At 43.4% G+C, this 16,931-nt stretch overlaps 1 protein-coding gene across 4 annotated transcripts in view; it reads left to right on the forward strand.

Moving 5' to 3' along the window:
• The window catches only part of SNTG2 (syntrophin gamma 2), a 203,763-nt gene that overhangs the window by 94,375 nt on the left and 92,457 nt on the right, over positions 1-16,931 (forward strand). For all 4 annotated transcript variants that reach the window (XM_083607298.1, XM_083607296.1, XM_083607297.1 and 1 more), the window contains exons 5-6: positions 11,988-12,031; positions 12,141-12,182. In XM_083607298.1, the coding sequence (XP_083463424.1) occupies positions 11,988-12,031; positions 12,141-12,182 (86 nt within the window). The remainder of the gene's footprint in view (positions 1-11,987; positions 12,032-12,140; positions 12,183-16,931) is intronic.

Raw genomic sequence — 16,931 nt, forward strand, 5'->3', positions numbered from 1 at the left:
GTGGTAAACTTCCAATAGTTTGGAAAGTGGGATAACACAGCAATGAGGCACAGACCTTGAAAGAGATACGTGGAAAATGAAAATCAAGCAATGCTTCAGGGTATCAACATTGGACATGGGTACATGAGTAAACTTACATATAAGTTATTTAAATAAATAAATCCCAAGGAGCCTATTATTGTGAAGTTGTCTGTCTAGAGAGGAACATAGTCTTGTGAGAATAATCCTATAAAAGAAATAACTGTTACTCAAAGCAAATACATTACACTGACAGAATAATGTGATGCGTTGACGTCCATACTATGGGGGTAGGGAACACTTCTCAGTAAAGCTATACTGTCTAGGACAGTGATGGCCAAACTTGGCCCTCCAGCTGTTTTGGGACTACAATCCCCATCATCCCTGACCACTGGTCTTGTTAGCTAGGGATGATGGGAGTTGTAGTCCCAAAACAGCTGGAGGGCCAAGTTTGGCCATCACTGGTCTAGGACAATCTTTGCTTCTCCCCGCCCCCCATCTTCTAAGCAGCTTAAATTTTCTAGAAATTGTAATGCAACTGTCTTATTCTTGGAGAATTTGAAAACAGAATTAATGAATGAATATGGGACTAGAGTATGTGCCTCATGTATATTGTGATAAAGGACCATATTTTGCACGTGACCATAAAGCTGTGTTCATGCTCATTTGTGTCTAGGGCACTCATGTTTTCAGGTTAAAGAAGGGCTATACCTGGACCTCCACGCCCAGGTGTTGCATTGTTGTACTAGATCTGCCTGATCTCTGGTGCTACATCAGTTTGCTAGTTCTCTGCTCTGGTGACTTCTAGTTCTCTGCAAGACAAACCTTTCTCATGAGCTACTTGCAGGGGAATACATGCAATAAGAACTGAACAGGGTTCCAGACCATACGAAGTTACTAGCAAGCCTGTTCCTGAGGCAGGCCGAGGCAGCCTTTGGTGGCAGAATCCAAGGGGCACCTTCCTGTAGGCGTGCCCCAACCCCCACTGCAACGTCTTCTGGGTTCTGGTGAGATCTCACGAGAACCCCACAAAAATGTGGGGCTCTCACAATATCTCATCAGAACCCACATCCTTGCAACCTTGGCAAGTGAGGCTTTGGCAGGGGTGGGGAATGCACAGCACATGCATACGGCGGCAGCTTCCCATTTTGCCTCAGACACCTTAGACAAACTCTTGGCTTAGTGTATTAAAGGAGATCATAGATATGCTTGGGTGCAATGGAAACCTAGTGGAATGGAGAAAAACAGTGAGACATCCCGTGTTAGGATATTTCCATTCCTCCTTAAAAAGGGAACAGGCTGTTGTGTGTCACATGCCTGTGTACTTCCTGCTCACTGGGAGTTTCCGTTTTGTATATAGCTTTTGTTCTGGCTGTTTTCCTCGACATGGATGCAAGCAGTCATGTTTTTCCTTTGTTCTGACCAACGTTGAATAAAGCTGTATATATGCTCTCCTGGGTGAATCTTCCATTGTGGAGAATGCTGAAAAGGATGTGCACGAGTCTTGGAATGTGTCTGAGGCTCGTGTCGCTAATTGACTGATGCTGTTCCAACGGGAGACCGGAGGACGTCCGGGGACGATGTGTAGGCCTGCATGATGGCCTCTGTCTCCCTAACAGTATCCCAACATCCCGATGCTACAAGATGGACAGGGAAGGATTTGCTGGAGGTGATGTTGCTCTGTACATCAAAGAGAGGCATCGAGCCCAATTGACTACAGGTATATCCTTCTTGTAGGCTTCCCATGCACATCCGCTTGGCCACTAGAAGCAGGATGCTGGACTAGATGGGAATTGCTCTGATCTAGTAGGTTCTTGTGATCTTCTTAAGTTTTATTGTGCTGCGATGTGGTTTTAGTTGAATTCTGGTTACAATTGTGTTGCATGAAATTTTGTACATTGCCTTGAAAGGCCAGTTCCACCTCATAAAGCAGTATATAGATTGGTTAATAGACAAATAAATGCTAATTTGAACATGTGCTCTCATCTGGAAATTTCTCCCCACACCACCATGTTTTGCAACTTCTGGAACTAGTTTCCTACTCTTGCTACCTCCCTGTCAGGGAACTGACATCGGAGCCAGAAGTGGAGGCAAGGCTCCCAAGCGATGCCGGAGAAGGGCCCAGCAGGGAGAGAGGGGACTCATCGGCTGGGGAAGGAAATCAGCGTAACACCAGGGATAAAGGGGGGGCGGATGGGGGAATTGGAGAGGGGGCTCCAGGACTCTTCGCCGGAGACCAGCGGGGAGAGCACAGGTCCTCCGCTACCCACACCCACCCTGCGCAGAAGACTTCCGCACAGGGAAAGTAGGCGTAGACTTGGCATCAAAGAACTTCTTTGCTGGAAGAAGTTCAAGAAACGCCCACTGACGGATTCTGCTAGCGACTGAAACAGCCACGAAGTGAAGGGCTGTCCAGCCAGGAAAAGGTTTAACCAGGCAACCTAGCCAGGAGTGGTGGCAACTTACGCACGAGCAACCCCATATAACCATTACACTCCCTTTTTTGGTGTGTCCAATATTATTTTATTTTGTTCTACCCCATTTTCCATAAGGAGGTTGAGAGATGCTTATCAAAGCTGGCCAGCACTTAAACTGGCTCTATTTCTGTGTTCTGCTCCCTTTTAAAACATCTTGTTTCTATTTGCAAATTCTGTCTGTGACTAAGGGTATACTTAGCACAATTGCTTCAATCAGCAGTTCTTATTGTGCATTCTCAGAAACCAGAGGTAGCAAAATCCAGCACGGGGGGAAAATCTGGCACCACACTTTTAAAACCACATAGAACTTAAGCAGCTTGGAGAGATGAGTCCTTTGGGAAGCTGGGAAGCTTCATAGTACTGTTCACAGAGCAATTGTTGGGTCCTATACAAGAGTGTTGAAGGGTTCAGGAGAGCAGCCCCTTGATTAGCAGAACTCCTATCTGCTACAGCAGGGATAGGAAATCCATCACTCCTCCAGCTCCCACCAGGCCCAGATGCCTGGCTAGTGGCTGGGATGATGGGAATAGTAGTCCAACAACATATGGAGGCTCACAGGTTTCCCATTGTGCTCTTCAGCTTTTCCAAAGAAGTACTCTGTAGGTTTTACTCTGTTCCCACTTCATTTTGTCTAGGTTTGAAGAAGTTGCCCAGTTCAGCAATCCACATTTCAAAAATGCACAGGATAGGGGAGTGGGGTGGGGGAAAGCAATCATCGCAGTTTCTCCAGTTCCATACCCCTGAACTGCCTTCATGATATCAGGACTTCCCATTTTTGGGTGCCATGATCTCTACACGGGACCCAAAAATGTGCAAAAACACAGAGCCCCCAAACGTGTGAGATCAATGAGTTCTGTGCTCTCGTGCAATTGATGTGACTCACACGAGAGCACAGCCAGGATGATGCGCAATCCCAGTTTTCGGTCCCAAAATGTTGAAACGTATATAGATTCACTAAATATTTCATTTTTCTTTTAATACAGAGTTCTGGTTTAGATTCCTTTGGACATTAAATCATCACAAAACAAAAGTTTAACAGAATAAAAGTAGTGCAAGATAACATAAATATAAATTAACCCAAACACAAATAAAGCTTCAACATGAAATTTAAATGCTGATTTGCTTGCAACATGCCCCCTTTACGCAAATATTAAAATAAAATGAATGTGAAACCTAAGTGAACAAAAGCATACTTTTAATACAACCTCCACAGACATACTGTCTTGTACATGGCATAAAAATAGCATGTGAGGGAGGAAAAAATGAATGTGTTTCACCCACTCGGTAAATGAGCTAGGTGGAAAAGAAGGAAGAAGGATGCTTATACTGTAAGCTGACAGCACAATGTAATAATGGAGCAGTAAAATGAAACTGTGTGTTCTAGAGAAAAGTTGTTTTAAAAAAGCAACTGGAGGTGTCTGGATAGCCTACCCAAACCAAGCCTGAAAATGGAGGGGGAAAGTCATAGCAACATGTTGAAGGCAACTTTTAATGTGGCTAAAGCCTGGTTGTTTCATTTTCCTAGTTACGTATGTGTACACACATACACACAACTATTGGACGGGCTGCAGAAATTTTTCCCCAACCCGCATAGTCACAGAATGTTGACACCATTGTGATGATGCTCTTTTGCCCGCTATCCAGTTTCCGTAGAAGTTGCAGGCTTGCAACGTTCTAAACCTTTGCAGTTCCACTGTGCCCTTATCTGATACAGCATGTGGAGTCAGACAAGCTGCAAAAACAATACAAAATGAATTCTGTTGAAACTGAGTGGTGAAGATAGTTTACTCAACTATGCCAGAGGCTATTTGTTGCTATGGGCACCCCCCCACACACACCCACATCCTGGGAATCAATTAAACATGCTGGCTTTTAGGAGAGCTATTTCTACTGATTGCCAAAACAGATAGATAGATGATAGATAGATAGATCAATAGATAGATAGATAGATAGATAGATAGATAGATAGATAGATATTAGAACTGATATATTCAGTTTAATCTGGGGGGAAATGTCACACTCATGAAACACTAGTGCTGAATTCTTATTTATTCACTGTGGTCCTGGTCTTTAAAAACATTTTAAAATTCATTTATGCATGGTGTAGCACTACAAGAATGAGCGTACCCTGCTTGCCTGTGTCTGGACATCATGGCATATTGCTATCCTGTGGGGTTATTGTCAAGGAGAGGGTGAGATTCAAGGGGGTAGTTACCTGATCAATAATTGGAAGAGAAACGGAATACAGGCCCCAGCTGGAATAATGGGTTATTTGTAATCTTAAAGGGTACAACTTCAAGGAGCAGTTAATGGGTTATTCATACTGTTTCCAACAAGGATATTTGGGGTCAAACTTACATATGTATCCATAACATAAAAGACAAGCAGGCATCATCTGATATTTGAGGGTGGAGTTTATAAACCTGGCAACTGCTAATGTCGATTTGGCCCAGTGCATTTCTCTTATGACAGTGGTGGCCAAATTTGGCCCTCCAGCTGTTTTAGGACTACAGTTTCCATAATCCCTGACCACTGGTCTTGCTAGCTAGGGATGATGGGAGTTGTAGTCCAAAAACAGCTGGAGGGTCAAGTTTGGCCACCACTGTCTGATGAAATCCTACTTAATGAAAGAAGATAGCCCTTTTAATGGTTCACATGGGAAATTCTCAACAGGTGGGCTTCTCAGCTGGAAACACTCTGCCAAGTCTTCAAGATTGTAGATCCCCACATTGTGGCCCAAGCCATTTTTGGCATGTCACAACCACAAATCGGAAAGCCCTGATAAAACGCACTGGGGCAAACAAAATTCCCTCCCCCCCAATAAACTTGTGGCAGCTCTACTTTACAAATTAGATGTTAATATTACATTTTATCGTACAAGGAAAAAGTGTTGTTGTTGTTTTCCTTTGTGCGCTGCACGACAGATGCCTGTGATTAGAAACGATTTTGCATCTAAGATATCAAGGGCAAAATGTGGAGCCACAAAAATAACTGCAGGAAAATTAATGAGTTGATAGTACCTGTTAATAATAAATCATGTTTTTCTTCATTTCGTCTTAAGCTGTGTAGCTCAGTAGGAAACATCCCTTCCATTACCTGATCACATTCAGTTCTGCCCTTTTGTTTTTGCGTATCTCCTTCCCACTGTCTAGAAACAAGAAATAATAAGATCTCTGGTCGGCCTCCAGTGCCATCCTTGGAATAGAAAGGTTGAAGACGCCAGTCTGCCTCTCTTTTATTTCCTTTAAAACTTTAAATATTCATTACTTCCATGGATTCAGTGCCACATTATTCAGTTCAGTAAGCCTTTTACCTGTGGTATTAATCATGTCCATGTTGGTACTAACCTCCCTGTTCTCAGATATTAGAATGCATTTTAGTTGCTTGAGATGAGGTTTTCTTTCTTTGCCCAAAGTAGTGGATTTAGTACTTCGTTGAAGTAATGGAAGTAAGAAACCTTTAAAAAATAAAAAATAAAAGGTCCACTTCCTTGAATTGTTATGGTAAAAAACAACAACAGAGTTGACTTTTTTTTCTTGTAAAGCAAATGTAGCATAAAACCATAGTTTGACTTAAGAGAATTCTAAAAAGCTTTACATTTTGCGTAGAATTTATGGCGTCATGTCAGCTGACTGTTGCTGCCAGCAGCTCCTCTTGAGATAAATCTCTGTGCCACTTTAAAAGAGAAGCAGTATAACACACGAGTGTTCTTAGCTTTACAAAAATGGTATTAATAGACAGTCTCCATTTTAGTTCTTGGTGTTTATCTATTGCATCATGTGTTTTGTAAGCAATGAAAGAATATGTGTGCAAGGCTACTGTTTGTTAAATACAGAGAGCCAGCGTGGTGTAGTGGTTAAGAGCGGTGGACTCGTAATCTGGTGAACCGGGTTCGCGTCTCCGCTCCTCCACATGCAGCTGCTGGGTGACCTTGGGCTAGTCACACTTCTTTGAAGTCTCTCAGCCTCACTCACCTCGCAGAGTGTTTGTTGTGGGGGAGGAAGGGAAAGGAGAATGTTAGCTGCTTTGAGACTCCTTCGAGTACTGATAAAGCGGGATATCAAATCCAAACCCTTCTGCTGCTTCTTCTACAGATCTACTTATGAAGAAAGTAGAACTTTGTAATTTATATGTTAGCGCCTTAGGGTACATTATGCTGTTACAGAATAACTTAGCAGGTCTTAGCCTGGCCAGTGGCAGGATAGAAGAACAGCATATAAACAGCTCTGAGCTTTCCCAAAGGAAGAGGGAAATCTATGTGTAATAAACAGTGTATTGTTCCAGGAGCCTCTAAATCATTTATGAGCTTCATTTCACACTTTGGTGTTGTCAAAGTTTATTAAGTTGGAAGACTTAAAACTGTAATCCTTTCCCCACTTTCCCCTTCAGTGCTGTTTTAAGTTAATATTGCGGGCATTGCAAATTCATACTATTGTTTCTTTATCGCCACTAAAGCAAGCTTATGTTTGAGCACCATACCAATATAATAACCATGATGCGGTAAATAAAGTCTATGGAGCTGTGTTTTGATTGATGTGCCATCTGGGGGGAAAACAGAATGCAGCTACAAGATAAAATACGTTTAAGATAAAATGATCAGATTGGCAGCATGAGTTTTTCCATTATCCAGAGGTAGCAAGAAATCACAGGAGAAGCATCATCCTATTAATCCATGATAGCTTCGGCAGCAGAAACAGCTCTGTCTTCCTGGCAGGCAAACTTTAGTTTTTAGTCTAACTTGAAAAGCCAAAATTTGGATGAGATGCCATGTAAGGTATTTGGCAATGGCTGTGTATTGCTCATGTGGTGGATTTGGGGGATGACCATGTACCTGTGTTGCAGAAGTACTCTTCTGTGGTTGCTTCTGAGCTGCAGCAGGTACAGTGAACAAGCCCTAGGTAACCATTAGAGAGTTGGATCTGTGTTCCAGTTATGGATCTTAATGTTCAGACTTCTAAGCTCCCAGTACGTTTCTGAGCACAATTCAAAGTGTTGGTGTTGACCTTTAAAGCCCTAAACGGCCTTGGCCCAGTATACCTGAAGGAGCGTCTCCACCCCCATCATTCTGCCCGGGTGCTGAGGTCCAGTGCCGAGGGCCTTCTGGCGGTTCCCTCATTGCGAGAAGCAAAGCTACAGGGAAGCAGGCAGAGGACCTTCTCAGTAGTGGCGCCCACCCTGTGGAACGCCCTCCCATCAGATGTCAAAGAGATAAACAACTACCTGACATTCAGAAGACATCTGAAGGCAGCCCTGTTCAGGGAAGTTTTTAATGTGTGATATTTTAATGTATTTTTAATCTTCGTTGGAAGGTGCCCAGCTTGGCTGGGGAAGGCCAGCCAGATGGGCGGGGTACAAATAATAAATTATTATTATTATTATTATTATTATTATTATTATTATTATTAGCTCTGGTGATTGCAAGATGGCTTTTAAGACTAAGACAAGCCTTACATGGTTCTGCACATTCAGTCATACAGAAGTAAATCAACTTGTATGTTTATAACAGTCACAAGCTGCAAGGATGGCAGCATTGAGATGAACCATTGTTGGCATGCATGCTGATCTCTCTGGTGCAAGCTATTCCGTGGGCCATTTTGGACAATGCAATCCCAACTCTACCAGCCAAAGTGAAGTGCTTTGAAGGGGAAAGACTTAAGTTCTGAGAGCCAGCATGGTGTAGCAGTATCTGGTGAACCGGGTTCGCTTCACTGCTCCTATACATGCAGCTGCTGGGTGACCTTGGGCTAGGCACACATCTCTGAAGTCTCTCAGCCTCACTCACCTCACAGAGTGTTTGTTGTGGGGGAGGAAGGGAAAGGAGAATGTTAGCCACTTTGAGACTCCTTAAGGGGAGTGAAAGGCGGGGTATCAAGTCCAAACTCCTCCTCCTCCTCCTCCTCCTCCTCTTCTTCTTCTTTAGGGAAAAGACTTAAGGCCTGATCCTATGCAGAGGTAAGTGCATTTATTGAAATCAATGAGTTTGTGCACACCTGCATAGGATCCAGCTATTAGCAGCGTCTGATTTTTCCTGTTGGAAAATTGGAACTAAAAGTGGTTTGGTTATATCTTCTGGCTGAAATACAGCTTGGCTCCAGTCATTGAGAATTGGTTGCTTAAGTATTGCAAGAACTTTGTATAAATACAGGGGAGTTGTTTCCTTGTTGAACTACTTTGCACATAACCCTAAGCCAAACCATGACTTAGCGCAAGCATCCAGACTCCAGAAGAGGAGACTTTGGCCACTGAACTGCTGGGAGCTAAGCCATGGTTTGCCAGGAGAGCAATGCTGAAGGGAAAGTCCAGTGCATGACCACTGCCTGTCAAGTTGAGAGTACTGCATTAGATAGACCAGCGTAATGTACAGTGTCTATGCAAACAGTATTCCAAAAGCAAAAGAAAAGAGCAAATTCTGGTAAGCGTGCATTAGAGTTTACTCATAACATTTCTGAAATTCTCATACTGCTTTCTTTTTGCGCTGTTGATCAGATTTTGTTTTCTTTACCATCTGTCATGCCTACATATAGTAATTTCTTGGAATGCAGTAGAACTGAAGAACTAAGCATATTGCCATGCTTTAAAATATAGCAGTGTGAAACAAAATGAGAGAAAAATATAACCTTACCAAGTGGACTACATTAGACTTTAGGAACACTCTGTATTCTTTCAGTATGATAGACATACAGTTTTTGAAAGACGTTTTGATTCAGATTGAAAAGCCTCTGTATTCCTAATAGCACACTTTTAGCACAAAAGAGTGGTAACTGTGCTTTCCTAGGGTACAATTTATGAAAAGGCAGCTTGGACTTTACTGCAGGACACTCAGTTGTATTCATTTTGCTGTGAAAGACAATTTTTAAAAAGATAAAAAAAGCCTTACTCATGTTGTTTGGGTTACAGTTTTTTGTGTTGTGCTTTAGTTTACCCAATAACAGAAATAACCATAATTTCAGCCCTCTAGTATGTATCTGAGCCATTTTCCAAACTTTCAGAAAACCATATTTCTAGGCCACTTTATTCCATGTCTCACTTTTCTTGATATAGAAAACCAGAATAAAAGCACCATTATGTAGCAATCTTTTTTTTTTTTTTGTAGTGGGAGCTAATCACAAACTCCTGCCAATCAAACTGTACAGAATGTACTTGTTTTCCTCAAAAGAAAAGGAACAACTCATCAATGCACGGTCACGTACATTTTAAATAAGGGATTTTTTTCCCCACGTTCTTCTCATACACCATGGAATACATCCTGTAAGAGAATAATTCTCTTGCCATTATAAAGCAACATCAGAGCCTTCAACAGTGGCATATTCTGTAAAGTAGAGAATTTTGTTAAAAATAGAGAAAGTGGGACATGCTCTCAGCCATGAGATTTGAGTGGTATACCTAGCTCATGCTTTTTGGATGCATCAGCCTGGTTGCCAGTGGCATAGCGTGGGCATGGCCAGAGGGACAGTTTGCCCTGAACGCAAAATCCTTAGGGATGCCAAAATTTCAAAAGGAAAACAAATAGCATAGTAATAAATAAATAAATAAATAAATAAATCACCCTCCCCCTCAAACAGAAAATTTCCTAATGTTCACATGGGTAGATTAAGCAGCAGATTTGGCTGATGGCCTTTTACTAGGGCACCCTCTGCACGGGTTTTAGAAAGATACCCATTCCTGACCAATCTCCTGTCCCACTCTCTGCCATGTTCGATGCTCATGGGGTGCCGTGCCTGTCTCTTGGGTAGGTTGCTGAACTCTTGCTCCGTTGATCCAGTGTATCAGCGGTGCTAAGGATACTCACTTTGCTGCAGGTGCTGGCAACCCACGCTACACCACTGCTGGTTGTAGTAATTCTCAAATGACTTCAGTGCTTTGTTCCAGTTGTGGGGATGGGATATTGCCATCATCAAAACATAAGAAAGAGCACAGGACTACCTAGTCCAGCATCTTGTTTCACACAGTGGCCAAAGAGATACCTTTCTGGGAAGTCCACAAACAGCAAATGGGGACAATAGCCCTCTCTGACCGTGGATGCCTGGCAACTGGTATTCAGATGCATTGTGCCTCTGTTCCTGGAGACAGTATAGTCATCATGTTTAGCAGCCATTCATAGACTCTTCCTCATTAATTTGCATAAATACACTTCTGGAGCTATCTGTGTCACTCCTTTCATCTGCCTATCACCTGCTGGGAAGGAAAGCAAATGCTGGTTCACTGGAAATGAATCATGAAGTATGATTTCTATATTCGCATATTTAACAAAGCAGAATGGTAAGATACCACCAGGAAACAACTTCCACTCTGTTGGTGGTAAGTCTGAATGGGGACTTATTTTCTTCCCACTCCTGCTCGACACTTGAAAGGGTCTCACAAGCTCAGAGCCCCAGATCTGCTAAGTTCCCCAGAGCACCAAATTTCCTAGGGGGAAACGCATTGGGTCTCGGGAGTTGTGGGCCTGCAGTTTCCCAAGGGCACCTGATGTTAGTATGGAAATCAGATTTCCTTGGGGTTTCTGGTGACTTGAACGTTGCCATGGCAGCATTTGATCCCAGTGACAGGCAGAGGCATGGAGAAAGAAGAGAGAGAGAGATCCCGCCTACCATGTCTGCTGCTGTGATGACAGCCATTACAGCAGGAAGTGCCAGGGAAGAAGGTTTGGAGACTTACAGGGTGTTGGTAATTACATGAACATCCAGATTTTTGAAAGGAGGAGGGAGTCAGTCCAGAGTGAACCATCACTGTTGACTTGTAGGAAAACTGAGGGCAGCAGCACATCTCTGAACTAGACCATAGACCTTGATTTATGCCGCTTTTAACTATTTCCTTTTTTCTAATTAGAGCAACGTTCTAGGAAGCCATTGAAAATATGAGTGAAAAACAACAGTGCTATGATGTGAGACAAGGCTTTAAAAAAACGTGTATCTTAGAATAGGAGAGATTGTATGCTGCTTTAGTTATGCATGCAGCTGGCAAGGTGACATTCACATTAATTTCGTGTTGCAGAAACTTCGCAAATTACTGGTTGAAATAATATATCGGGTTACTCTATTCAGTGAAGTGGATTCAAAGTTCACACTAAATTGCTTTATTAAATTCTTTGTGCAACCTCCTTGATTAAAACAGCCTCTGCACATCTTTTCAGGAGGAAAGAACAAGGGAGGCAGAATTCCTATTTTACTGTCCTACCAAAGCTAATGAAAAATGTGAATTATATTTCCTCCATAATTTAATGAAATCCATCATTAGTGGGAAGTGACATTTGTGTTCCATATTAAATAATCTTTTGTGACTGGAAATCAGCCCTCTTAATTTCCTTAGAATTGCTACCAATCTATTTAGCTTTGCTGGGTGATTGCTATGCTGCTGGCATTTTTACAAGAGAGGCAGTTGTAGAAGTGACTTGTACAATAACCCTGCTTAAGACAAACTGCTGCAAGAAATATGTCCTTATTGTAAGTCTCTCAATTAATGTGTGGTTTTTCTTTTCTTCAAATAACTCTACAGCGGACCAGTCAGGAATGTTATTTATAGGAGATGCAGTAATACAGGTCAGTTTACTCTACACAACTGCTTCAAAAGTATGCTACTATTTTGATGCTTGTATAACATTCTGATATTAATCCGATATTTCAAATAACCATTTTGTGACATTTTTAGGTTAATGGCATAAACGTAGAAGGTGCCACCCATGAAGAAGTGGTAAGTTCTGCTCCTTAGATTGCTTCTTTACCACTGTTTCCTGTATGTTGTTACTTAGGATGTTAATGTTGCTGTGCTGCCAGTGTACAGTTCTCAGCGCACTTTTGAAAGTTACGTAGCCATTTATTTAAGTAATTGAATTTATATACCACCCTATACCCGTAGGTTTCAGTGTGGTACACAGGATAAAATCAGAATACCTCGGGTTACAAACACCTCAGGTTACAAACACTTCGGGTTACAGACTCCGCTAACCCGGAAGTAGTACCTCAGGTTAAGAACTTTACCTCAGGATGAGAATAGAAATCGCGTGGTGGTGGCGCATCGGCAGCAGGAGGCCCCATTAGCTAAAGCGGTACCTCAGGTTAAGAACGGACCTCTGGAACGAATTAAGTTTGTAACCAGAGGTACCACTGTATAAAACCACAAAGCACACAATCAAAAGAAAAACAACAACAACCCAATAACACATACACACACACCAACACATTTTAAAAGGGCATAGGATGTCAATCAAATCAACCAAAGACCTCGCTAAAGAGGAACGTTTTTGCCTGGCGCCTAAAGGTGTATAATGAAGAAGCCAGGTGAACCTCCCTGGGGAGAGCATTCTACAGACAAGGAGCCACTGCAGAAAAGGCCCGTTCTTGTGTTGCCACCCTCTGGACCTCTCTTGGAGGAGGCACATGAAGAAGGGCCTCAGAAGGTGATCTCAGGGTTTGGGTAGATTCACATGGAAAGAGGCGGTACTTGAGGTATTGTGGTCCTGAGCTGTTGGCATATTTCTTCACCTGGATGTAGCCCATATATATATATTTGTGCTGGCTATTCTGTTCAGATGTGAGACCTCCCCTCCCCTCCATCATGGAAATTAGGTAAATAAGTGAGGAAGACACTCCCATTAACACCATTCAGATGCCACACATACAAAGAAAAGAAGGAGCAGGGAAGCTGTAACACCTAAGAAACGTGTAATGAAAAAACATAATCAGAACTAATCATACAAATAATTGCTTAAATCACCCCATGTTTCTTTTCCTTTTCTTTTTTAAGACAATGGATCCACATTAGCTCATCCTGTCTAATTCATTATTAGCCAGTTTTGATATGCCTCTGCAGCTACCAAGAAAGGCAGAACACAGAAAAGGAAAGTCTGAATTTGCACAGAGTTAGTTGTGGCCACTTGAGAAATGGTAGATTAACTGAGGTTGGAGAAGGATATGTTGAAAAAAATTGAATTTTAAACTGGGAACACACTTCTGTGTCATCTATCAGTCCCTCCAGTATATTAATTCATCTTTGATCTTAAGGTGCTTCTCTTGTTATTTTACCTGCATTATTTGCACTTAATACTGGTGTAGATTTACCATTGTCTATCTGGTACTTGGCTACATCCCAAACTGCAAAGCATCATCACACTTTAGAACTTAATTGGTGGCTCAGCAACTAATTTTACACAGCCTGGAAGGCAAAATCCCCTCCAAGAAAAGAGGATTGAATTGAAAGCCTTTTGAACACTGCAGCACACATAACTAAATCCTTCAATCTGTTGCACTTCAATTTCTGCTAAACTCTTCATACCAATGCAAAGATCAAGAGATGCACCTGTTTGGGTGGACAACAAAACATTCCTCAGAAGTGAGGAGACCAATGGGTTTCTCGTTCGGCTGAAGAAATCAAAGTGCAAGTCAGGTCAGGCAGCATGATGTAGCAAATTGCAATGCAAAGAAAAGACCATGTAAGCTGAAATAGGAAGGTAACACATAAAGCAAATCCAGCAATTTACAAAGCAAAGGCTTTGCCTCAGCAGAAGCAGAATGGCAGAGAACAGCTGTGGTTACTAGCAACTAAGGCTGCTTGCACAACCACCTGTTTATTGAGCATTTATTTTTATTTTTTGTGGGTAGGTTATTCCACCCTCCTTTTTAGGGTAGCGTACAATATTCCATCAATCCAGATTTTTTGGGGGGTAGGGAACAGATATTTTGCTCTACAGTTGTGTAACATGAATTTTGCTCCCCAGATACTGATAGGCTGGAAGCGACCTAGGTCGCAAATAGTGGTCTCACAACTGGTTGCTTGCTTGCTTTGAATTTCACCCCCTTGTACTACGGTGTAGTCATTCTATACCGAGAGAAAATTGGACACCACTCAAGGGCACCCCAAATCAGAAATACAAAAACTATCTGGTTTGTATTGTGAATTTGCCTAGCTTAGATGCCACACAATAAGAAATTCAATGGTTTTCCACGGATCCGAGGGCAATGAAACAATCGTTGAGACGGCTAGAGCGCCGGTGGCGGATGACCCATTCTGAAGCTGACCGGACACGGGCTAGAGCTCAATGTCAAGCCTACCAAGTGGTGGTAGCGATGGTGAAGAAGACTTTCTTCACCGCCTCTATTGCATCTGCAGAAAACAGCAGCAGGAGACTTTTTCAGGTGGTTCGCAATCTAGCAGAACCACCTGCTACATCAGGGCCCAGTACGGGCCACATGATCTCCTGCAATGATTTTGCAAAGTTTTTTGCAGATAAAGTCGTTCAGATTCGGGAAGAGGTAGACGCCACTGTGGGAGCAGGGCCGAGGCGAGAGAGTGCCAGAGTCCTGTCTAGTCAAATTGCGTGGGATCAGTTCCAATCTGTTACCTCCAAGGATGTGGACAGGCTGCTTGGACGAGTGAAACCAACCACCTGTCTCCTTGATCCTTGCCCATCCTGGCTCATAAAAGCTAGCTGGGAAGGGCTGGGCGATGGGCTTCGTGGAGTGGTGAATGCTTCCCTCCGTGAGGGAGCCTTCCCAGACCCGCTGAAAGAGGCGGTTATTAAACCGCTTCTTAAAAAACCAACTTTAGATGCGGCCACGATGGCCAAATATCGCCCAGTCTCAAATCTTCCATTATTGGGCAAAGTGACTGAGCGAGTGGTTGCTGAACAACTCCAGGCACGCCTGGAAGAAGCGGACCATTTGGATCCCTTCCAGTCGGGATTCAGGCCTCATCATGGGACTGAAACTGCCTTGGTCGCACTGGTTGATTATCTCCGGCGGGCTAGGGACAAAGGTGAGAGCTGTTTCCTAGTTCTGCTGGATCTCTCAGTGGCATTTGATACCATCGACCATAACATCCTTCTGGACCGTCTTGAGGGGCTGGGAGCTGGGGGCACTGTCATACAGTGGTTCCGCTCCTTTCTCCTGGGCCGTGTTCAGAAAGTGGTGGTGGGGGATGAGTGTTCAGACCCCTGGGCTCTCACTTGTGGGGTGCCTCAGGGTTCTGTCCTCTCCCCCATGCTTTTCAACATCTATATGCAGCCGCTGGGAGAGATCATCAGGGGGTTTGGGCTGGGTGTTCATCAGTATGCGGATGATACCCAGCTCTACCTCTCTTTCAAATCAGAACCAGTGAAGGCGGTGAAGGACCTGTGTGAGTGCCTGGAGGCGGTTGGAGGTTGGATGGCGGCTAACAGATTGAGGTTGAATCCTGACAAGACAGAAGTACTGTTCTTGGGGGACAGGAGGCGGGCAGGTGTGGAGGATTCCCTGGTCCTGAATGGGGTAACTGTGCCCCTGAAGGACCAGGTGCACAGCCTGAGAGTCATTTTGGACTCGCAGCTGTCCATGGAGGCACAGGTTAAATCTGTGTCCAGGGCAGCTGTTTACCAGCTCCATCTGGTACGCAGGCTGAGACCCTATCTGCCTGCGGACTGTCTTGCCAGAGTGGTGCATGCTCTGGTTATCTCCCGCTTGGACTACTGCAATGCGCTCTACGTGGGGCTACCTTTGAAGGTGACCCAGAAACTACAACTAATCCAGAACGCGGCAGCTAGACTGGTGACTGGGAGCGGCCGCTGAGACCACATAACACCGGTCTTAAAAGACCTACATTGGCTCCCAGTACGTTTCCGAGCACAATTCAAAGTGTTGGTGCTGACCTTTAAAGCCCTAAATGGCCTCGGCCCAGTATACCTAAAGGAGCGTCTCCACCCCCATCATTCTGCCCGGACACTGAGATCCAGCGCCGAGGCCCTTCTGGCGGTTCCCTCACTGCGAGAAGCCAAGTTACAGGGAACCAGGCAGAGGGCCTTCTCGGTAGTGGCGCCCTCCCTGTGGAACACCCTCCCACCAGATGTCAAAGAGAACAACAACTATCAGACTTTTAGAAGACATCTGAAGGCAGCCCTATTTAGGGAAGCTTTTAATGTTTGATGTATTAGAGGATTTTAATATTTTTTTGGAAGCCGCCCAGAGTGGCTGGGGAAGCCCAGCCAGATGGGCGGGGTACAAATATTATTATTATTATTATTATTATTATTATTATTATTATTATTATCAATGTTATTTCCTTCATTTGTCTTCTACAAAGATTATCCAGATGCATGAAATGTGCTTTTAATTTAATTTAATTGTTGTCCATTCTGGACATCAATCTCACACAGACTTCTAAGGGTCGAAGGAGCTGCGGAGAGGGAAAGCCCAGGAAGCTCTTGTACCTTGAAACTAAAAATCTGTAAAATATCAGGAAATGTTCAGTTAGCCATAGTTTCCTGTTTTATCCAAACTGTGAAACCATGATTATCAACTTTAGCACAAGCCATGCTATTAAATATGGTTTGAAACTGGTAACCATAGTTTCCTAGTAATGGCAAGCAGCAGCAGCAGCAACAACTATGGTTAACTAAAGGTTTTCTGGTTTAATTGTTCATGCTTCAAAATGGAGTGTAACAGGTTTGTTTGTGCAGGCAAGAACCTCAAT

The sequence above is a fragment of the Podarcis filfolensis genome (assembly GCF_964270895.1).
Source record: "Podarcis filfolensis genome assembly, chromosome: 3".
In the NCBI taxonomy this organism is placed as follows: Eukaryota; Metazoa; Chordata; class Lepidosauria; order Squamata; family Lacertidae; genus Podarcis; species Podarcis filfolensis.